The 23,911-nt window shown below is 37.6% G+C and overlaps 1 protein-coding gene across 1 annotated transcript in view; it reads left to right on the top strand.

The window, feature by feature from the left end:
• The window catches only part of LRP1B (low density lipoprotein receptor-related protein 1B), a 582,545-nt gene that overhangs the window by 102,164 nt on the left and 456,470 nt on the right, over positions 1-23,911 (top strand). The window contains exon 3 of the mRNA XM_010575228.1: positions 13,397-13,534. Within this exon, the coding sequence (XP_010573530.1) occupies positions 13,397-13,534 (138 nt within the window). The remainder of the gene's footprint in view (positions 1-13,396; positions 13,535-23,911) is intronic.

Genomic DNA, 23,911 nt, shown 5'->3' with positions numbered 1-23,911 from the left:
CTCAGTGTCTATGCAATATGAAGCCCTGTAATTTTTACCTTTTTGACACAGTGTATACTCCCCAAAAAAACGATTAAATCTTTTATAGTATTAAATTGTGTTCTTAGAACAATTAAAATTGGTTCTCATCATTTCAGTGCGTGACTGCATAAGAAGAAACAAGTCACACAATTTATTTTAATTAGGTGTAATTTACATTTATGTGTCTGTGTACAAAATAAAAATGAATAACTTTATGATGGCAAACTACCTAGCTCAGTTTAAAAATGCATGAGATGTATTTCTAAGTTACTGCAGTAAAGCTGAATTAAACATATAAGATAATCTTTAAAATGAATAAGTAATGCAGATTTAATAACACTTTTTGAAAAAAAACCACACTCAAATACTTAGAAAATGTTGGCCCTCTAAGCTGAATTTTCATGTGGTTATAGAACATAGTTATGCATCTTAATGGTAAATTTCTACCCCAAAATCATAAATAAAACATGCATGTTGATACTAACATCATCTACTAAAAAAACTTAATATATTGCAAATGAGACGGAAACTTCATTTTTTGCCGTTTAAAATAAGAAGTTAAGGTATCAGTGTATGTTCTAGTTCTTTCTTGTTTTTAAAACACTTGTGTCTTATGTTATAAATCTTATCAAACCCTGTGAAATTTCACGTTATTTGGGACTTGAGGACTATTTCTGGGTTTGAATTCCAGTTCTACTGATGCAGACATGAACTTAGTAAATTCTATCTCAATCCATAGACATTTCTAAGGTTGGCGGGGGGTGGGGTGGGGTGTAAGATGGGGACTATAGAAGGATTTCCATCAAAATTTCTAGAACTTGTTACAGATATGATCCAGTAAATAAGTCCTTCTCTTCCCTCATTTTAATAGAATTTCTGCAGTCTAATGAAGAGCTTAGCTGCAACACGATAGAATGGAATATATATAGATAGATGATGTGTGTATAGTTAAACACGTTTTTATAATGTCTAATACAAGCTAGTATGCTGCAGAGATTTAGATATCATATTCTGTGTTGTGTGCAGCCATTCTGTTACCCCACTGTATTATTCTATAAAGAACATCTACATGCATTTTTCCACTGTGACATTTATACGCTTTGGATGTGTAAATATCTATAACATAAGTGTTGATATGTTACAATGTTGCTGGTATTAGCTACTTTAATTGTGTAAGTAATTAACACTTCTTTTGTTCACCTCATTATCATTTTTCTCAAACTGAGACTCTATTAGCAGCCCATTCTGTATTGTGCGTAGACATCAAGTCATTACAACAGTTGACACAAGACAGCCTTCAGATGTGCGACACTAATTAAGTAAAAATCTCCAAATTAAAAATAGGTTCCTTATAACTACTGAGGAATGACCATCTACATGAGACAATATTCATTTTTTACTTCACTGATCATAAAGTATTGCTTTAGTGTGTTGTAGTAAATCACCAAAAAAATCCATTAAGAAAGCCTTTATGTCTCTGCAAGTACAAAGAATATTAATTATTTTTGCTTCCTGAAAACAGAGCTTTTTTTTTTTTCTCTCCTGCTCCTACAGTCTTCACTGACAAATGTTTGTGAATCCATTCTCCAAAAATAACCAGGGAATATAAATTTGGCATGGTTTTGCTTATGTATAGGTACATACAAGGACTTGACTTTATATACTGATATATCCTACGTGCAAGAGCTTAGTAAAACTGGTTTAGCTTTTTAATTTTTAGGGACTGTAGCAAAGAACATAAATTCTCTCTTTCTTGTTGTCTATATGGTAAGTTTTACTGCACAAGTTGAAGCTGCAGTCATTGAGCAAGTATATAAAAATACTAAAACTCGTTGATGTGTAACTATATTATGCTGGACAGTCGTGATGGAAGATTATAATAGTGAGAATTATTTTAGTGTTGTTTTTAATCAAACACCACTGGCACATTGAGTTTTGCAAGTCAAGACAGAGACTTGATTTTTAAGAAAAGTTCATGCTACATGTGTCCTCCTGTGGGTTCTTCATTCTTCTTGCTTCCAAACACCAACATGTTTTCTCTACAGCTAGATATTTTCATTAGTACTTTCTGACTGCAAGGAGGGGTTTTTTTGAAAGTTCATGTGAGATAATGCATTTTCGTGCATACCATGTAAGTTTGCAAGGTTACATTTTTCCATTTATGACAAATCCAAATGAAAATTTTAAGGGTGAAATTTAGGACTATTTAAGGAAAAACAGAGGTTTAAAAACTGTGCAAGACCCATTTATATTCACAGCTCCTGAGTATTATAGAATGGGGAATGGGAAGGGGTGAGTTACTGTAATAACACACTAGTAGGTTGTATATGCTTTTTTTAAAGGCACTATATATACATACATATGCATGTATTTATAGAGTCCATAAAATGAAGATAGTTGTTAAGTCTGGGATAATGAAAGTCAGATAATGTGTACAGAAAACATGAGTTTCCCAGCATCTAATGAAGCAGTAGAGAGAATAGAAGGTTTTGATGTAAGCAATAGGCAAAAATTAAGATATTTACCTTAAGTTTAGTAAAGGCCAGAATTTTATAATCTGTTCTATAGGGATGGAAATGTCTTAGAAATGTGTGATATGCAAAGTACACTCTGTTCCCTTATTGCATAATGATTGAGCCCTGCTGGCAATATCAATAGAGACATTTTCACTGACATCTGAAGAAACACAAGTGCAAAGAAAAAAAAATCACATTAAGACATATTTCTCTTTTGGACTTCAGGTCCTTGTCAGTTCCTCTATAAAGTACAGTTATGTATCTGCATTACTCTCTCCCCTAAACTAATTTTCATTCCGATACAGTGCGGCAGTCTTTAAGCACTGTGTATTTATTAATTGATTTATTACATTAATCTTCTGACACAGTGTATGAACTCTTTGGAAAGAATATTGGAACACTCCAGGCGACTCCAGTCTCGTTTCCTCTCCGCTTCTCTTTGCCTCTGCCCTCGTTTGTTCTTTGCTTTTTTTCTATAACTGGAGAGGCTGCAGAAAAGTTGGTGGGCAAGTAAGGCTTGGTGTTTCCTTTGTGGCCATTGATTTCTCTGACCACCCTTAACCTTGTTTTAAAAAAATAATAATAATAATAAAAAAAGACATTGTCATGCTATTCAATCCAATTTAGAGCTGTTCAGTGAAAAATTACTCTAGTCTTGTAGAACTGTTATAGTAGACGGGTTTTGGCTGAGGAGGTGGTATTTTCTCCCTTTGGCCTGCTGAATTTTCTGTTTGAGGTAATTCTTGGATGCAAAATGTCTAACTGCATTTAGGAATCTAGGTGGATTCTGCTGTTATGAGCTGATTTTACTACTATCAGTCCGATTGCCTCCATGGCTTTTACACCATTTAGTAGTGTTGTGGTTTAATCCCATCCAGCAACTAAGCACCACGCAGCTGCTTGCTTACTCCCCCGCCAGTGGGATGGTGTTGAGAATCGGGAGGGTAAAAGTGAGAAAACTAGAAAACTCGTGGGTTGAGATAAAGACAGTTTAATAGGACAGAAAAGGAAGGGGCAGGGGCGAGGAGAATAATAATGACAGAATATACAGAACAAGTGACGCACAACACAGTTACTCACCACCTGCTGACCGATGCCCAGTCAATCCCGAGTCATGGTGCCCCCCGGCCAACTCCCCCCAGTTTATATACTGGGCGTGATGGAACATGGTATGGAATACCCTTTTGACTTGTTTGGGTCAGCTGTCCTTGCTGTGTCCTTCCCATTTTTTTCTCCCCTCCCAGTTTCTTTTGTAGTCCCAGCCTCCAATGGCAGGGCAGTATGAAAAGCTGTGAAAAGTCCTTCACTTAGTATAAACATTGCTTAGCAACAACTAAACCATCAGTTATCAACATTATTCTCATCCTAAATCCAAAACACAGCACTATACCAGCTACTAAGAAGAAAATCAACTTTATTGCAGCCAAAACCAGGACAAGTAGGTAGATTTATTTTAGGCAAAAAACACTTTTAGTTCAGGTCCCAATTCTGATGGCTGCTCTCGGCCTGATCAACGGAAAAGCTGTATTCAGACTCTAGCCCTGTCCCAGCCCATGTGTGCCCAGAGGGATTTTTGGATAATGATCCAAAAGCTGAGCTGTTTTAGAAAGATTTCCATTACCTCTTTTTTCCTCTTCGTCAGCCTTTGTGCAACCTTCAACATAGTTTTTCTACTTCTCTCCAGTGGCTATCAGCTACATTACAGTAGAAAAGATGAGTCCTGTGGCTCCATTAATTATTTACATCTGTGTAGCAAAGATGAGCAAGTGTCTGACACACAGAAAGCAGTGATCAGGAAAAAGATAGCCAAAGGGGAAGTGTTTGCTGGAGAGCCATCTTATATAGACCTCCTGACAGATTCATTATAACGGCAGTATGCAAACAGTGTTCGTGTTTTTAAACAAAAAAGAAGTATTTAAACAACTAAAGTTATTGTATAATATTAGATTTAGACTATCTGCTGTTTGCTTTTCTCTAGTACTTCCAAAAACACACAAAGAGGAAAAGGCAAGCAACTATAGAGCATCATAAACCCAATATCCATATGCTGTGTTTTGCACCTGTGAGTTCATTTGTATGTAATACTAGCACCAATGCTAAAAGCCTGTCACAGGAGTATAGAAGTTGGAGTTTTGTGTGCCACTGTGAGGCTAGTTAAGCTTTACAGATAGATAACCTTTTGAACTATTTTGTCTACAGTAAAACACAAAATTGGAACCCATCCTTCGGAAGTGAATTTCAACTGTTTCGTTTTTTGTTTTTTTTTAAATTGTGAGGTTTTGACTGACCAAATTATATTTCATAGAACCATAGAATCATTTAGATTGGAAAAGACCTTTAAGATCATCAAGTCCAACCATCAACTTAACACTGCCAAGTCCACCACTAAACCATGTCCCTAAGTGACACATCTACACATCTTTTAAATACCTCCAGGGATGGTGACTCAACCACTTCCCCGGTCAGCCTGTTCCAGTGCTTGACATCTCTTTTGGTGAAGAAATTTTTCCTAATATCCAACCTAAACCTCCCCTGGTACAACTTGAGGCCATTTCCTCTTGTTCTATTGCTTGTTACTTGGGAGAAGAGACCAGCACCCACCTCACTACAACCTCCTTTCAGGTAGCTGTAGGGAGTGATAAGGTCTCCCCTCAGCCTCCTTTTCTCCAGACTAAACAACCCCAGTTCCCTCAGCTGCTCCTCCTGAGACTTGTCCTCTAGACCCTTCACCAGCTTCGTTGCTCTTCTTTGGATGCCCTCCAGCATCTCAGTGTCTTTCTTGTAGTGAGGGGCCCAAAACTGAACATGGTACTCAGGGTGCAGCCTCAGTGTCCAGTACAGGGGGACGATCACTTCCCTAGTCCTGCTGGCCACATTATTTCTGATACAGGCCAGGATGCCATTGGCCTTCTTGGCCACCTGGGCACACTGCTGGCTCATATTCAGCTGGCTGTTGACCAACACCCCCAGGTCCTTTTCCACAGGGCAGCTTTCCAGCCGCTCTTCCCCAAGCCTGTAGTGTTGCCATGGGGTTGTTGTGACCCAAGTGCAGGACCCAGCACTTGGCCTTGTTGAACCTCATACGACTGGCCTTGGCCCATAGATCCAGCCTGTCCAGATCCCTCTAGAGCCTTCCTACCCTCCAGCAGATCAACACTCCCACCCAACTTGGTGTCCTCTGCAAACTTACTGAGGATGCAGCACTCTAAGCACAGGTTAAGATCAATGCAAATCCTTGATTGGATTTGGGAAACTTTGGCTTGGATAGATGTGTTTCTTCTCCCTGTACAAAGCACAATGAGCGAAAGCCTTTTTTGAAAAGGGAGGTAGGTACCACAGAGCTGGTTGTGTCAACACCCCTCTGTTTATAAAGAGAGAGAAGAGATGAGACACTTGGCACTAGATGCGTAAGGGCTGTGAATCAGCACAGATGACTGATTTTCAAGCTGTGATGACTCAAAGCCATCTTTTGATTTCTTAAGTTCTTCATTTTCTCTTTTGTTCCTGTTTGTTTCAGTATTGCTTTCTAGAGTCTTTAGCTCATCTCTTATGTTTGGTCGTAAGTTATGAGGGCGTACTATAACGATATTCATTCATTTGCACACTCACAAATCTACTGGCTGCCACTGCTTTTATTCTTTCTTCTGAAATATTATTTTGGAGACAATATGCCGTGTCTGTGAGGTCAGAGATTACACCTATTGTTCTGCTGCAAACAGCCCAACACTTCACCTGCTTTCCTCTTCTTTTCAGTTGTCCACATCCTACCGTGTTTATTGTTCTTCTTCTTTCATGGACAGCTAAATACCTGATATAATTGAAGGTGACTTCGAATTTATATTCATTATTAGTCTACGTGGTTGAATAAAGCATATGGATAAAAGTAGCAATGGATAAGGGGTTACTTACAATACATAAATTCTTATTAAATATGAAATCCTTTCTTGGCATATATATAAGATAGCAAAGATTTTAAGTAATTTCCATAAATTTATCCCACTGTTTCAAAGTCCTGATATTAAAAGTGTGCATCTAGTCTGTGTGAAAAATTACTTTTTAAAGCAATTATGATACCATGGGAGGCGACATGTGTTTACACTTTATACGTTAACCTGTAACTACAGAAATTAATATGTAGTATACAACCTCTTGGAAGTTTTCAAACATTTAACATAAAAAAAATTAATCATGGAAGTATAGTCTCTTTTTCCCACTAATCTCTAATGCTCCCACAAAAGCAACCTTTTCTAATGGCCATGATTTAGCCCTAAACCTTAAATATCTTTAAGGTACAGTATGTCTTGGCTGGGTCAGAAACATTACTTCAAGATGTTGTGATTTCAAGTTTTATAAAAGATAAGGACTTTTAAAATCCCTGGTTATCAATGATGAACTGGGCAAAAAATAAATCAAAAAAAACACCTGTGAGGATGACTTCTCACACTTTTAAAACTATATCAGATATTTTATATTACTTTGTCTGCATGTGGCAGGCTGTTTCTTGTTGCCAAGAGCTATGTTAAAGAATAAATATTCAGTTTTTTAATCAGTTCTGCAACCTTAAATATCCTATACCATGCTTTACAGTAGGAACGGGGTAGTGGCCCTGCTATGGAGACGAGTTAACAGGGAGAAACAGGTCTCACAATCTTATGCATGTGTTTGACAACCCACATACCGTATTGCACCATAGTGGAGTATTTTCATATAAGCCCATATTTATCCAGAGAGATCCTAAAGGTTGTGTGGATTATTCTTTCTTAAACATTGGGCTATTTTTGCTTAATTAGAGTCATTAATCAACTTCATTTGATAACATCACAGAGAAGACTTAGGTAGTTGCTATACCAAAACTTCTCTAGAGGAATGTGTGCTGCAGTCAGAAGACTAAAAGACATTTTTTGACAACTTTGTTATTTGCATCAAAATTATCAATTTTCTTTTTGGGTCAGATTCATTCTATCCACTGTGTGTTGGTGCTTTTGTACCTGGAAAGGTACAAAATACCTTTTCCAGTGTTCCCACCTACACGTGCAAACAGAGTTGAATTCAAAGGCCATTGAACCAGCGGAATAAGGTTTTGTTCAGGATAACTGTTCACTGTGGAGAAGGTTCACTCCATAAAGACACTTAGGAGAGCAGGATGGATCTGTAAGTCACTGATGTACAACACAAATGGAAATTTTGAAGGCATCCCACAGCTTGGTATAATTGTTTCTTGTGGCTGAGGACAGCCCAGGATTAGAGCTGCTAGAAAATTGATGGTCTTCAAGTAAATTGGATGCAGTGATGTAAAAGGGATGCACCACATTTGGCTGCCTAGTCTCTTATTTAAAAGTCTTAACTACTTACCTGAGATGTTGAAAGAAAAAGCACTTTGTAAAAACTTAGCTGAGAAAGACAAAGGTGAAAAAATAAACTCAGAAGTAGCAGCTTTGCTGCTTTTTTTTGTAACAGATGTCAAATATGAGCATCTCTAAATGAATTTGCAAGAAGTGGGAGTGTGTGTTTCACTGTAATTTAATAACTTTTTGAGGACCTTGAATTTGTTCTGGGCACCCTAGCATGTCTCCTTTAGTCTGGGTATCTGTATGATCTTTGCAAATATCTTTTATTCATACTCTGTAACTCCTTAGTAAACTTAACACAGAAAGTTGTACCTTCGTTTACATTAAATTAGGGGGAGTGTTTTTAGAAGAAGGAAACATACATAATGAAATAATGTTCATCTATAATTTTTGCTAATAAACACTTGTATATTGCTTATGATAACAAAAACTATTGGAAATAATCAGCTTGTAGATTCTCAGTTGCATTCTCTAGTTTGAAATTTAGTATAGCATGAGCCTGAAGTGAGGCAGGTACAGTTTTGGTCAAGCCCAATTTCAAGACAGATACCATGTCAAAAGTGCATGGTAAAATTCTCTGCTAATTCTGACTGTGGCCTTTAATACTTTCTCATGATGCTGCTTTGGTGGGAAACCAGATGTTGTGTTTGATTCCATTTTCTCCTGCTGGAGGGTATCACAAGGACTCTCTTACCTCTTCTCGGGCCCCACTGAAGCACAGGCACTTTCGTTGAAGGGACTTCATGTAGATTCACTGTACACTGCACAGGTCTTGCCAAAGCACGGTGCAGTTTTCTTCCATGCTTTCTCACATGCTGGGAAAGTGCAGTGAGCCCTGACACAGTGTGACCAAATCAGAAATGGCTGTCCCAGTCAATTCAACAGCCAAAGAAATCTGGATCTGAAATGAATCGCTGTCCTTCTGTTTTCAGCCTGTCTGCTCCTGGGCACAGCCTGCCTTCCGGAGGATTTGGAAAAGTGACCCATCCACCTGGCCCCACCTGGCCTTCCCAGGACTTTGTCTAACCTTGGTACCCTCACCAGGGTGGGCCTGATCCTGACCGCTCCCGTGAGAAGACATTGTGGCACATCCCCACTGAGGTGGCCAACATCCCAGGCTGGGGCTGGCGTGGCCACCTCCCAGTTTTGGTGGGATGGCCATGCTGCCAGCCCCGGGAGGATCCCCCACAGCCCCTGGCTCACCTTTCTGCAGCTCAGCTTTTTTTTTCCCATTCTCATTTAGCCATCTGTTAACGTGCAGTTATACCAAGGAGACAGTTACTCAGTTTCCTGAGCCAGAGTCTCTTGAGCTGCACAGCACTGCATGAGCAATGCTGCTTCCATCCTCTTCACCCTCCAAGCAGTGTCCTAGTATGAGTGTTTGAAACATCGAGATGTATTACCATTATTGCAGCCGGTGGTTTTGACTATTTTTCCACCAACTGGCAAGGCTAGGAATTACTGTGTCTTTTGAAGGGAAGAAAAGACACCATCCGTTTTATATTCTTAACGTTCTTACACTGATGTAAAATACCCTGAGATTATTTTGAGGAACACTTTTAAATTCCTTTTCCCAAAGTGCACTTGATAAAGCTGCCAGAAGCAGCTGTCTGTTAAAGAAAGAGGGAAGAGTAGTAAACAAGATCATAGAATTGTTTGGGTTGGCAGGGACCTTAAAGATCGTCTAGTTGCAACCCCCCTGCCCTGGGCAGGGACACCTTCCACTAGACCAGGTTGCTCCAAGCCCCATCCAACCTGGCCTGGAATACTGCCAGGGATGGGGCAGCCACAACCTCTCTGGGCAACCTGTTCCAGTGCCTCACCACCCTACAGTGAAGAACTTCCTTACATCTAACCTAAATCTGCCCTCTTTCAGTTCAAAGCCATTACCCCTTGTCCTATCGCTACATGCCCTTGGAAGAAGTCCCTCTCCAGCTTTCCTGTAGGCCCCCTTTAGGTACTGGAAGGCTGCTATAAGGTCTTCCCGGAGCCTTCTCTTCTCCAGGCTGAACAACCCCAAGTCTCTCAGCCTGTCTTCATAGGAGAGGTGCTCCAGCATCTTCGTGGCCCTCCTCTGGACTCCCTCCAACAGGTCCATGTCCTTCCTATGTTGGGAGCCCCAGAGCTGAATGCAGTACTCCAGGTGGGGTTTTATGAGAGCGGAGTAGAGGGGGAGAATCACGTCCCTTGACCTGCTGGTCACACTTTGGATGCAGCCCAGGATACGGTTGGCTTTCTGGGCTTCAAGCACACATTGCCAGGTCATGTTGAGCTTCTTGTCAACCAACACCCCCAAGTCCTTCTCCTCAGGGCTGCTCTCAATTATTTTTATCTCAAAGATAAAATGCTACTCATCTTTATTTGCATTAGACATTTCAGAATTCAGTGGGAAAAGCATGTGCTGTTTCAAAGGCATCGCAACATGCCACTTTGTTTAGCTTATTTTTTTTTTATTCAGTGACGGTGGTAGGAATTGTGAGCAGGAATGCCTTGGGACATGCTGTCTTGTTCCACTGACATTGTTGGATGATTGAGACCTGTTACCTTTTAGAGTCATTTTGCAGACAAAATAGGTTACAGGTCTTCTATAAAACGGCTTTTTTGGACTGACGTTCATCTTCATTTGGAAGTCAAGTTGACTTCCATAGGTTCATGCTAGTAAGGAAACAGAAAGTACATATGAATTTATCTTAATCACATGAATAAGTTAATTGCTTCTAATCGTAACCTTTCTGTTTTCACAAAGGGTGCACAAAATTTCTCTTGAAAACAAAATGTATTACTTCTTGGACGATATTTCAGTTTCCCCTCATATGCAGTTCCCAATCAAAGAAATCTAATTTAGGAAGCTCCCCTACTAGTATTTTAGTTAGACAATATATTTAAAATTGCCGGATGTTTGTGTCCTGAAGGAATCTTGTATTTTAAAAGCAAGAAGCGTCAAATCAAAATTAAATCTCAAAATCTTTAGACAGGAGCATACCAGACTAGTCCTACTGAGATTTTAAATGTTAATTAAGAGATTCATTCTTTTCACTCATTAAATTTAGAGGAGAAATATATACTCTTATATATTTTTGGTCACAGATCTTAGTTTTCTGTTTGATAAGGTATGAATGCTGAAAGCCCTCTAGCAATCTAGGTTTATATGTAAGTAATGCAAGTACCATGGTTTACCTGCTTCACAGATCTAAGTTTTTTTAATGAATGTTCTCTATTTTAGAAGAAAAGATCTTTTTTACACCTCACACTCTATTCGCAGTTAGCCTAATGCAATGAATAAGTGTGCTATAAATGGCAAATCAAAAGATTAGTTTGGTTTTGTTAAATGTTAGGTGCCTTCAAGTCCTGATGCAACTGAAATGGGAATCAAATTAAACCTTTCAGTTTTATATGACCTACCTGACACTGAGCACTTGACTATCCTAATCTGCTTTATTTATGTTCTTCTTTGAAAGTGAAACCTGTCCTGGAGGAATGCTGGGTACTGCTAGAGGTTTTGGGTTCTTTAGTGAGCTGTATGCACATGTGTGCATGGGATGCTTCATAGGATGAAGTGTCCTACATTCATGTAACAAAAAAAAAAAGTGAAATGCCCGAAGCCCAAGCAAAAAAACCAAAAACCCAAAGCCCCACCCAGTGGCCCATTGCCCCCATCTCTTTTTTGTTGCATGGTTCAGGGGTCTCCGCCAGCACCAGGAGGTCACATCTCTCTGATTCTTATTACCGTGGTCTTCAAATCCTAACATCTAGATAAGTTTTAATTATCTCTCAACTTTCTGTTGTTAATTTCCTCCTATATTTTACTGGAAAATACAGGAAAAATGTATTATTTGTGAAGTGTTTTAATACTTCTACATTTGCTAAGCACTTATTCAACATAGAGCATAGTGAGGATAGTTGTTTCTCTTCTTTGACTTCAAAAGGTATTTAGACCCCTTATCATTAGCTTAGGAATGCAGTTTTCTTGAAAGAGTGTATGTAGCATATGGCCATAATAAAAAATATGGGGTTTTTTTCATCCTGGAAGCACACAAATTGTTTGAGACAGAGTACATTCATCTCCACATTGCCTTTTTATCCCTAGTACCAGTGTGCTATGTTTTTATTAATCAAGGATGTAATTGGTGTCTGTCCATTGGTGCAAGGTGTGAAGCTGGAAGGGTCAGAGGAGGGAAGCAGGACGCTGGACGTCATGCCTTCCTGCTCGGTGGATGCGCGTTTTAGGGGTGCGTGCTCTGCTTGGGGAAGGGCAACACTCTAAATCGTGGATGGCTTCCTGATGTGTAGCATGACAGTGGGAATTTTGAATTTTAAGTTGTCTAATTGGGACAAGTTTTTTAAGTTAGGAGATTTGTTTAATGGGTTGTGCTAAGACCTATCTGTATTTGTTACAGAAATTGTAAATTCCCCCCAGAGCTCTCCTTTGCTTTCTCCTGCTGACTTCAAGAGATCAGATCTGCCAAAGCTGAGATTTTCCCACTTACAAGGGAGCTTTCAGCTACTGCCTGTGATTTTTGTCCTTCGTCCTGGAGTTAGTGCCTCGAAGAAGGTGAAAGCGTATTGCACTTGAGCACAGTGCATCCTAGGGTACATTTCCCTTGAGGACTGTTACAAGCTGTCAGAGTTTAGCACAGACTCAAGGCTCCAACACATGCAATCAAGGAGCTTTAAGTTGTTTCCTGTAAAATTTCCCCACCTTCAGTCTTTGTGTATCTAATCATATACTGTGTATACATTATGATTCATCCTCTAATTGAGCTAAACCCTTCAGACCTCTAAATGTTCTTTGCAGCGTGTTAAAAGACTGAAAGACTTTGTCATGTGAAATTATGTTAGTTGGTTTTTTTATCAGTCAGAACCCTCTCTAAGAAATAATCAAAAGAGATCCTCAAAATTCCCTGAACTTCCTCAAAAATGCCTGTACTTAACACTTCAGGGATAAGGGGACACAGAGTGATTGCAGTTGGGATGGCTGCAAAGGGAGCAATCACAGCATCCTTATCCTCTCCCTACCATCCTGTACCGCGCAGTTTCAGAGGCCGACTCCTGGGCTGTAGGAACAGTTTCTCTGATCTAATGCAGCCAGAAATATGTAACATTTATATGTAATTTCATAAATATCCAAAATTATCTATATAGCACAACAATGAATGTAAATACTGGTACCTATTACTCTTGATGTAACTCTTGATATGATAGGATATTCACAAAGCAGTTGAAAATTTTATGACACTTTAATGTTTGCAAAGCTTAATTTTAGCATCTGTAACACCTGTATTTTGGGAAATAATCCTCTATGACCCATTGATTTCCTTTTAATTGCACTAATCATTTGTTGGTGATTTTAATACTCCTAAATGCTGCAATGCTAATGCACTAAAAATCTGCAAAATGGACTAATACACGGAGTGTTGCCCTTAGCTTTAAAATGGAAATGCCATATAGAACTTTCTTTGCCTTGTTGTAGATATAAAAATATGTATAAGAAATCTTCTGTGTATTTTTTAGGTCCCGAGGAAGCAGATTTCAAGTGCACCCCGAATTATGTTAGCTGCATCGGTACAAACAAATGCATCCACTTGTCCCAGCTCTGCAATGGTGTTTATGACTGTTCTGATGGGTATGACGAAGGAGTTCATTGCCGGGGTAAGTAAATTTGCTGAGACAAAAATGCTTTGACCTGAAGTCTTCTGCTGTATTTTATTTTTTAATTCAAAGAAAACCAGAACCTTGTTCTTGGGAATACATATAAAACAAAAATGGATTGATAGAGGCGTATTTTAATGTATTTTTCAAGTTCATTTTAAAAATATTTTGTGTGAAGCAAATATAAGTAAAAAGCCCCTACAGGTTTTCAGACTTTTTCTGTTAACAATTACTAACCTTGTATGATGGACATAGTTATACCAAAAGAAGGATGAGGAAGCCCTTTCTTAGGGAGCAAAGGTTGGGCAGCACACTGCCATAATATTTTTTTTCCTTATAACTTTTGTTTAAACAAAAAAAAGCAAAGAAAAACAGTGAAAAATACATCAGATTTGCTATGAGCGTTATTCTGCTTTGAGGACTTGTTGGGGGGGGGGGGGGGTTTTTTTCTAATAATCTACTGTTTAAGAGTGTAGTTACCAAATTCTGGCAATGAGAAATCTTAAGGAGAAATTGGTGAAGGTCGACTTTTTTTAATACCTGAGCTGTACTACGCAGAAGACTTATTAAGGTCTGCCTTGTGGATAGTTATAAGGCTGCCATATTAAGTCCAAATGTTGGATACCATGAGTCATTCACATGTCAGTTATTCTCAGTCAATAGACTTTACTGCTAGGCAAATGATTGTTGATGGTCCTCAACATATCCCATGTTCGAAACCAGAAACTCAAGACAGGTCCTGGGACTTCTGATACAATCCAGTGTGACAATCTACAGTAAAAGGTACAATTAATGGTATAGATCAAAAAGTTAAATTAGAATTTAAAAGTTCATGTGGACAGATTTCCAGAACTGTTATAGTAAAATCTAAGCCCGCACCAAAAATAAGCCATATGAAAAAAAAGAAAAAAAGCCCTCTGGAATTAATCAGTGTAATACTGCTGACTTCACAAAACTACAAATAGTTATTTTTATATAACCAGGTAAGCATACAGGCTGTCATAAAATACATGACAATTCTTATTCACAGTGATAGGAATCATTTCTTTTCTTGAAGGCTCTACTTTTGTATATTCCTTGTTCAATGAGCATTACACAAAATCAAAATTTGTGTCAGCATACTGTTTTTAGCACTGGTCCCAGCATCCATAACCCCCCAAAAGTTAAACTGGCCAAAGCAGTATTTGGCCTATATTGAATCTTTCTGAAGTTGGAGATGAGTTGTTTTTCAGAGAACAGTATTGATCCGTTAAGCACTGTTTAAATGTATATTCCTCAATAATTCATGTATTTGTATAAATTACTCTTGATTAAATGGCAGAGGATTAAAAACTTCCAGTGCTGAATAATTATTGTATTATAGCTCTTGCATTTTTATTGTATTTTAAGTCATTAAATTAGGAGAGTAATGGAATCAGAAAAAAATAAATAGACTAAAAATAAAATCCTATGTTAGTGTAAATTAAATATGCTTGGTTTTCATATGTAGCACTTTGTATATGTAGCCTGTACTTTGGAAAGTGATAGCACATAAAATACATAATCTTTATTCATGCCCTTTTAATTTATGCTCAAATACACCTTGTAAGGTTCATGTTGATTCCTACTCCTTTATTTATTATCATATATGAATATGAAAACTTCCAATGGAAAAATTAATGTCTGATCTAATAAATTACCATAGAATTTAGTAAAATATTCTAAACAAATATTTCATCTAAACCACACAGAACACATAGATAATGAAGTTCTTTAATATTATATTTTATTAAGAATTTAAAGTTGTCTCCCAGTACCTCATCTAATAAGTGGTTAATTCATTAATAATGATTTTTGTAGCAGTTGGGTATTTTGATTTGCTTATTAGAGGCAGTTCTTGAAATTATTAGTGGACACATTTCTATCAGCAACATGTTTCTATCAGCAAAGCCAAAGGATATAGAAAACAGTAACTTTACATTATGATCATGTAGTTTGATACTACTAACTGCCACTAATGTCTCATTGTGATACATTCCTATGTATTAGATATTTGGTATGAATGCAGTATACTTGAAATTATTCTCTCTGTATATATCTTTATATCAGAACAATACATGAGTAACGATTGAGTCAAAAGCTGCAAAGTTGCTTCAGAAACCTAGCCAAATAGTTAGCTTTTTCTTGATATTAGTAACACAAATGGCATTCTGTTTCTCTTTAGTAAACATTGTTCATATGAAATTTTTGATTGATCAAGAGGATAGTAGCAGTTTTAAATAATTGATTGCAAACAACTCAGTTGGTCACAGAGCTGACTTTGTTAAAATAATCTATTGCTAGCGACACTGATAGTGCAGTGTAAATAAGTCACGGTCTGTGCACCAGGAAAATAAGTTATGATATGAAGTATGGCATGGGTGACCATGGCAAAGACCATTTCAGTGTACAGGTCACAACTCCACAGGGGTTAAAGCTTATAATAATGCCTAAGAACTAATGGTATATAAGCATTCAGTATCTGGAATTTCTTTCTCTAAATTTAACATTCTTATGTTAATTCATTATATTATGATCTTTGAGAGATATATTCAGGCCTGCACCTTTCCCTGGGCAAGTAAAAATATGATCATATCTGCAGTGTGAAATGGTAATATATGTGAAATTTCAAGGAAATAGTAGTAAATACAATGACATTCCTGTCTCATCATCTTTTATTTCAGGCACATATGCATTTTTTCTGGTGAATGTAATGCATAAATTCAGGAGAGGTTGTGGCAATATGAAATAAAAAATGTTCTATTATGTATGGTTGTTTCACATTATGTGTTTCAATGTCCTTCAGAGGAGAAGGGGTGTGTGGTTCACTGAAACTGAAACTCACAGCGCATAATACTGATAAGATATCTGTATTTGGTCATTTCAGATTCCTTTCTATTTTTTGACTAATTAAAGAATGCTTTAGAGAGGCTGAATAAGCAAGGGATCAAAGTGTATACTAAACCCTCCTAAAAACCTTAGGCTGGGGCTGTTCAGCTTTCTGAGATTCACCAGATAATTTCACCACCATGCAATCCTGCTGAATGGGGGAGTTGGTGCCCATCAGCTATTTGGAGGCTTGATAAGGCTCAGATAAAATTTACCGATGCCAAAACTAGACTCAAGCTTGAGTAGTTCTGGTAGAGGACTGATCCGGAGCTGCTCTTGACAATTAAGTTTCTTTCTTTAACACAGTTCTTCAGGTTTCTTTTGAAAGCCAGGTCTTTATTTCAGTTGGGTTTTCAGCCACTTTTAAAGCTCAGCCATGCGATGAGCTGAGAAGTCTTCTGCCACAGGGGAGTCACCGAATTATTGCAAGCTGAAGTATTAGCTCTAAGTCGTTCCTTCCCATGGTTCATCCCAGTCGCATATGAGGTTGCTGGGGGCATTGCTGATACGGGACTGGAACTGGGTCTGGCTGTGGTCAAAGTAGGTGTCATATGGCTACAGCATGCTCCAGCCTCTATTTTGTGATCTTTTGAAGGTTAAAATACCTCATTTTTTTCCTGAAGGCTTTAGGAACAGCTTAGACAAATATCCATTATGGATTAGACAGAGTAACCTGGCCTTGAGTAGGTAAAGGATTAGATATATCCTTAAGATAATTTCTAGAGAATTACAATCACTGTGAATCTTAGAAAGGCTTTTTTTATAGGGCTGCAGAGGTGATCTGTACAGTTTTATAAATTACTACTATATATATATATGGCAAAAAAATGATTGGTCTGTCTCTGAGTTAGAGCTCTAGAAAAGGAGAACTTTTACAGAATACAGAAATGTCCTTTTTCACTTAACTAACTTAAGGGCTAAGTTATTATTAATAGGTGCAGGAATAGTAAGGCTAAAATTCTCAATATTGCAGTCAGAAAATACTAAAAGAATACTGAAAAAAATGCTATCGCAAATACTCTGCATATCTTTGGCTTATGCGAAGTTGTTATAAAATGGGACATTTTTGGAACAATCACCAAGAAGTAAAACTGACATGAAATTAAGAGACCCAGGTAAGAGCCCAGTGAAGGCACTAATTACACGCTGATGCTCTGACTTTAAAGTTGAAGTGTATTTTGCATTATACTGCAGTATCCATTGCTCTTCTGTGGACTGTGTTGTATTATGCAATGGGAATAATGCAGCAAGTGCATCCATCCTACCTGACAAGACAAAATAGTAACAGCATTAATAGTCTGCATGTACACCTCTCCAATGGACACGTTCACCATAAAGTACATTGGGATCTCATTAAATGGTCTTCTGTCACAGCCTTGATGCGGGTTATGCTCTCTACTTTGGTTTGAGGATGGAAAAGCCAAGGCTTTGGGAAGGGGAAAGCGGGAGTGCTGTAGGGGTTCCCTGGAAGTCTACTTGCGCCAAAACCCTGATGTGCAAGGAGTTGAGCAGGTTTTTGAGGACGCTTTCTCTTACTCTAGTCGCTGCTACTGATTAGCTACCAATAGTATCTGGCCAGTATCCAGTAGGAGTCACTGGACCAGGGCTCAGCAGACCTTAGGACATTTTTCTTCCTGGCTCTGAATCACAGCAGCTCCCCACTGAAGATGGAGTTGCATGAAAAATGTGACTGTATCTTTTCCCATCCGAAATACTGATTATTTGGATTGCTTATACCATCTCATATTGAAATTAATCATAATAGCAAGACTGCAACATCCATTAAAGCCCCTTGCTATTTGGAGAGTCACTATACATAAGGTAATTGCCTGCATGTCTACCTGTCTGCCTACCTAGCGCTGTTGACACGGCAAGCCTGGGAATACAGGAGAATCTGCATTACCTTTGGAAGACTAAATATCTTATAAGAATAACTTCAAATTTTTGTTTGATATATTAACTAGATGTAACCCAATGTATTTTAGTAGGTTAATTAAGTTTAAGAAAATCTAGGAGAGATCACAGAGGTTAGTTGAAATACTTTCTTTTTTAATAAAAACTGAAATTTTGACTGAACATAAGAGATCTCATAGAATCCTTCCAAGTCTTCAGTTTATTTGGATCTTTGTTAACTGTGAACTGAACCATGATCTCTAGTCAATAAAATATACAAAGGCGAACTTTGGATCATTTAGTACTAAAAAACTACAGAACACACATACAGAAGATTTGGCCAAATAATTGTTCTGTTTGTAGCAGCCTATAATCAGAGTATTATTTTTCTCTTTAGGTTTTTGAATGAATTGTTATCATAAGGTGAAGATAAGTGCTACTGTTACTGAATCATATTTTTCTTATGGCACTTCTACAGCTGGAACACTGGGAAATTTTAATTAGTGTTTACCAGAGGGGAAAATACAAATTTCAGAATTTTATGGAAACTTCAGGCCTTTCATGAATAAGGCAAAATCATAAAACTGAAAGTTATGGAGCTACATTTAGATCCTAGTCTTACTTTTTTTCCTTTTTTTTTCCTTTCTCATGAAGTCATGTAACAAGGTAACAAAGAAAACCTAAATTAGTCTAGAATTATAAATGTTCCCACCATTTTCTCATGAGACTGTTTCTAGAAGTAGTGCACACCTGCAAAAGAAATCCCTGTAAACTCATTTAGTTTATTCTGACAAGCTTTAAATCAGTCATCCTTTAAGACTGTGATGTACAAAGTGTCACATCAGGTTACTGAATCCTTGGACCCCCAGGAAATCTCACAGTGCTCCTGATGTACCAGTGGGGCTGCTGAAACCATCAGGTAACATTCAAAATGATTCCCTTTGCAACCGCTCTGCCTTCTGCATCAAGCTTTTTTCTTGTGGTTGTAAGACAGAAAAGAGAAAAAAGTGTAGGCACTAAAATAAGACGATCATAGGTATTTTTGCTTTGGAACAGAGCTGCTAGTAAGTAACTACATTTGTCTGGGCGAGGGCTTATTTTGCTTTTTTTGGTTTTATTGCATCTCCTCATTTCACTATCCAAATATCCAATTTCTTGTATATTACTCTCTTTCACGTCTTTTTGCCTTAATAGAGCATGATGTGGCTCACTGAAATTAGCCAAGGTCATTTAGTCTATTCTGCTGTCAAGACAAAGAAGTCATGGGCTTGGTGATTTAATAACTTTCTACCACAGAATCCTATTGCAGCAAAGCAAATTAAAGGTGGTTGGCAAGGGGATAGAGCAGTGGGAGACATTTGAGTGATATGATTTCATCCCACTTTTTATGGGCTGTTGCTAAAGAGATTTTTAGGCCAGAATACACAAATGAACACAATTGTTAAGGTATCAGCATTGTCTATGTGGCAAATTAAGTGTAGAATTTAAATGTTTGACCATATATGATAATAATGTACAATAACAGATCATTATGTAGTACACAGTTTGTGTAGAGTGTTGTGATCTTGTCCATTGAAGGAGCGATGTATGTCTTACCTGCTTGCAATCAGTATTTCCATTTCAAGTTGCAGTATTCATTTTCCTGGGAGAAAATGTTGGACACTGTTCCTTACTGGTAAAATCGAGTGTCGGTCAGTTATGGCCTCCCTGAATACAAATACGGATTAGTTTTCCTATTTAGCACACATGTTTTAAATACATATACTTTCTTCAAGGTCATGGAAACCATGTATACAATAGGAAATTCAGTGTTTAATGCCTGCACCACGCAGTTGTTTTTAATTTTCTTTATGAGAGAGAGGAGCAAGATTATAACTCCACTATTTCAGTTTTTCCATGACCCTGTTGCCTAATAAAATGCACAAAGTGTAGTAGACATGTTAACGTGTCATATTTTAAACAAGAACATGGTAGTTAAGAGGACCGGTTAGTCGTGATGGTAGTTAACCGTCTTGGGCTACACAAACCTGATGAAAACAGCTACAGTCAATGTTGTAGGGCATGCAATGGAATGATGTGAGAAAGCTTTGTTCTACTTTCCAGGGATTTAGGTTAAATGGTATTTATTGTTGCCTGCTGTTGTTGTGTGCTGTTACTGTTTGAGGCTGCCCTCTATTGAGAAAAGAAAACAAACATTTAAACTCTTACTAGAAGCACCCCCATTTCAGTTTTACTCGGCAATTTTTATTATCTTTCTGTTGATTAGCGTGTGTGGTTACCTGATTATTTTTCCCTCTTACAGCTAGTAAAGCTCTTTAAGGAATTATCTTACGTTATGAAGTGTAAGATGTTTTTTATACAAATAAATTTCAAAGTACTTTTATGAAGATAAATACTCTGGGCATAATCTCTATATCAGGAGCTCCAGATATATTCACATGGCAAAAAACCTGACGCTCATAAACTCACCCCGCAAGCAGGAATTGTAGCTGCTGCCTGGCTCCCATTAGTTCACATCAGAGAGTATATCTTAACTGCATTTTTAATATATAGGCATTGGAGATGGCTTTTCAGTGAGGAGAAACTAGGACCTGACAGCAAATGCTTAGGAAACGCTAGTAACCTTGAGGCGTAGGGAGAACAATAGCACAAGGTTTATCTTCAGCTATTGTCACCAATATTTGGGGTGTGGGGCATAGCTTAAACGTACTGAAATCTTATTTAGATGGAGTAATGCTTTTTTCAGTTTCATTTTAAGCATTTTTTCTTTTTCAGAATATACAGGAACTTTTAAATTTAAACCTATAGAGTAAGAATTCAATTAATATTTCTTACACTAACTAATAGTAAAATTATATCTGATGAGGAAGAATGCATCTGAAACACCTGTCCATCAATAAAACAGGTGATTATTAAATTTCCATAGCCACTTACTCCAGTGATGTTATTTGCCTATTCATTACTCATATCAACAGAGTTTTGTAATAATTGGGCAACCTGGTGTTTGAAGTGAGGAAGAAAATTAAGTGAAAGGCATGTGTGCTTAAAAATGTGGGTTTGGTCCTCCTAAAGCTATTCATAAAGTCGACCTAAATTTACAGAATGGTATTAAATTGAAGAAGGAAAAGAGGAAAGAAAAGAGCAAATTCTGAGGCTGGCATCACATAATTTGTCAGAAGTGCAGTTGTCAGTTTTCTGCCCCAGGAGTCCTCAGCCAAGCTAAATTATGAGACTTGGTTTCAAGTTCTTTCACTCCCTGCCTGAGGGGATTTGACTTCCCAGCTCCTTATCTTCCCAAGGTGAATAAACAAATGAGCAAACTACGAGATGTCCTGCATGGGGGATGCTTTTGCTCCTCATGGTGCTCTTCTCTGTGGAATAAACAGTTAAACATTTATTATAGCAAATATTTAAAGCTCCAGGAGTGTGCATTTGAATTCTCATTGCAAAGAGACCAATTGTAGTCTCTCACTTGTTCCTAGCTCAGCAATTAGTTGTGTATTGTTAAACAAAGTGGGTAAATTCTGGGAGCTGGGGTAGGTGTAGTCCTGCCTGGAATACATATGCCTCTACACAATGTCCACCTGCCTGGTCATGTATATACAGCATACACCGTATTCTGCCTTTTCACACAGTACAATTAATAGCTGAAAAGAAGAGAACTCATCATTGTTTCTTCTAGACAAGGACTTTAATTTCTTACCGCATCCCACTTCTTGCATTTTGCAATTTTAAGCTCATGAAACTGTATAATCAAAAAGTCTAAGTCATTTTCAAATTGTGTAATATGGTTTAAAAATTAAAAGTTACCATCATTTCTTAGACTATGATAAACAAGTCAAGATGTCACCAGCAGTGTTAAGTGAGATTGATAATATTCAGTGGTGTGAAGAAGTTCGCTTTGACACTTTGAGAAATCACTCTTGGTCTTCCACTCAGAAGCAAGAACATGCACAGAGCATACAAAAAACTGATTTTTCAGAATTCATTATATCTTCTCTGGAAGATTTCAATCATCTTTTCTCCACAAAAGTCTGTCAAGAAAGTGTAACTTAGTCTTTAACTCACAGGAGTAACGCCTATAATTTGAGTTGTCTGTGAAATGTACAGATTAAAATACTGTGAGATGAAATGGAAAGAGTTAAAAACTGCGTGAGAAAGAAAAGAAAAAGTGGTACCATGGGAAAGTACAAAAAGTAAATGGCAAGTAAAAAGAATCACTGGAAGCAATGAAGTAAGAACAAGAACTGGAAAATAGAGAGACCAGTCAATAACAAGGTTCAGTATAATCCTTCATGTGAGGGCTAGTAAAGCAGACCTGTTTTAAGTCAGTACTCTCTGTTTGGAAATATGTTCGTCAAAGAGTAGGAACGTGTTCCCACTGCACTGACTCATAAAAGAAAACAGGTTTGCCAGGTGACTCCGTAACCTAAGAATATTTTCTCTCTTGTGAAAAGGGGTGTATTGGAAGCATCATTGCTATGCATACAGTAGTATCAATCTATATGGTCATCATAATTTCTTTGTGGTAGTTAATCGCTCTACCCTTTGTGTGTCTGGTTGTTGGTGCCGGTCCTTTAGAACGTCATTGATCTCACCACAGTTCTCCACACACCACTTTTCTTACCGGTATGCAAGACAGTACACAACATATGTTTTAAATTGTCAAAAGTTATGATTTATCATCATGTTCTTAGAGATTTTGAATTGAAGAAACTGCCTACTTCCATACTACATACTACAAACTTCCATTCCTTGAAATTTGGAGAGAGCCAAAATTCACCCCAAACTGTGAAGTTCAGAAAATTTTCAGATGATAGAAAATGATACTGATGTATGCTTCAGTACTGTTCACAAAATAAATGTAATAGAACTGTAATGCATGTGAATCAGATATAATCTATACCTTTAGCATATAGCAGAATAGACAGATTATTTCTACTAATATTGTTTTTTAAACCCAACACAATATGGCAAGAAAATATAGACCTAATTTACAGTTCCTTGTGTAGATAATGTTCTCTCAAGTTAAGTTCATTAACAACTTCTTCCAGTGTGAAGACACTTGTTGCAAAAAATTTAAAATAAGCAGTGTGCAAGAATAAAAAAAAAAAAATAATTAGTTAGGATTAGACCTGAATCCTACTGGAATTAATGGCAACATTTCCATGATTTTAGGCTTCTGGACTGGACCTATCCAAACCAAAAAATGCACTTAATTTCTTTGAATGACTTGTATTCAGGTGGTGTTTAAGCATTTACATATGTATAGGATTTGGTTTTGCTTTTAAGAAACTCTAGGAAAATGCTACATCTGCAGAAAGATGAGCCATATTTAAAGTTCAGGATGTGACCATGATCCACTCTCTGCAAAACGATAATGTTTTCTGGTGTGCAACTGGCGTTGAATAAGGCTACTATAGTTGTATTGGCTGCTCTCTGAATGTCTCGTTTTACCTGTGGGATATCGTGGTAGAACATGTCGTATGAAATCAAACTTTCTGAGACTATATTTAGCATCTCTCTAAAATAATTTGTGTCTGTCCAGTCATTCTAAAAATCCATTTACATGTAGCA

Source organism: Haliaeetus leucocephalus, unplaced genomic scaffold (genome assembly GCF_000737465.1).
Source record: "Haliaeetus leucocephalus isolate CR32 unplaced genomic scaffold, Haliaeetus_leucocephalus-4.0 Scaffold451, whole genome shotgun sequence".
NCBI lineage: Eukaryota > Metazoa > Chordata > Aves > Accipitriformes > Accipitridae > Haliaeetus > Haliaeetus leucocephalus.
Note: the sequence above shows the minus strand (reverse complement) of the source record. Positions and strands in the feature narration are given on the sequence as shown.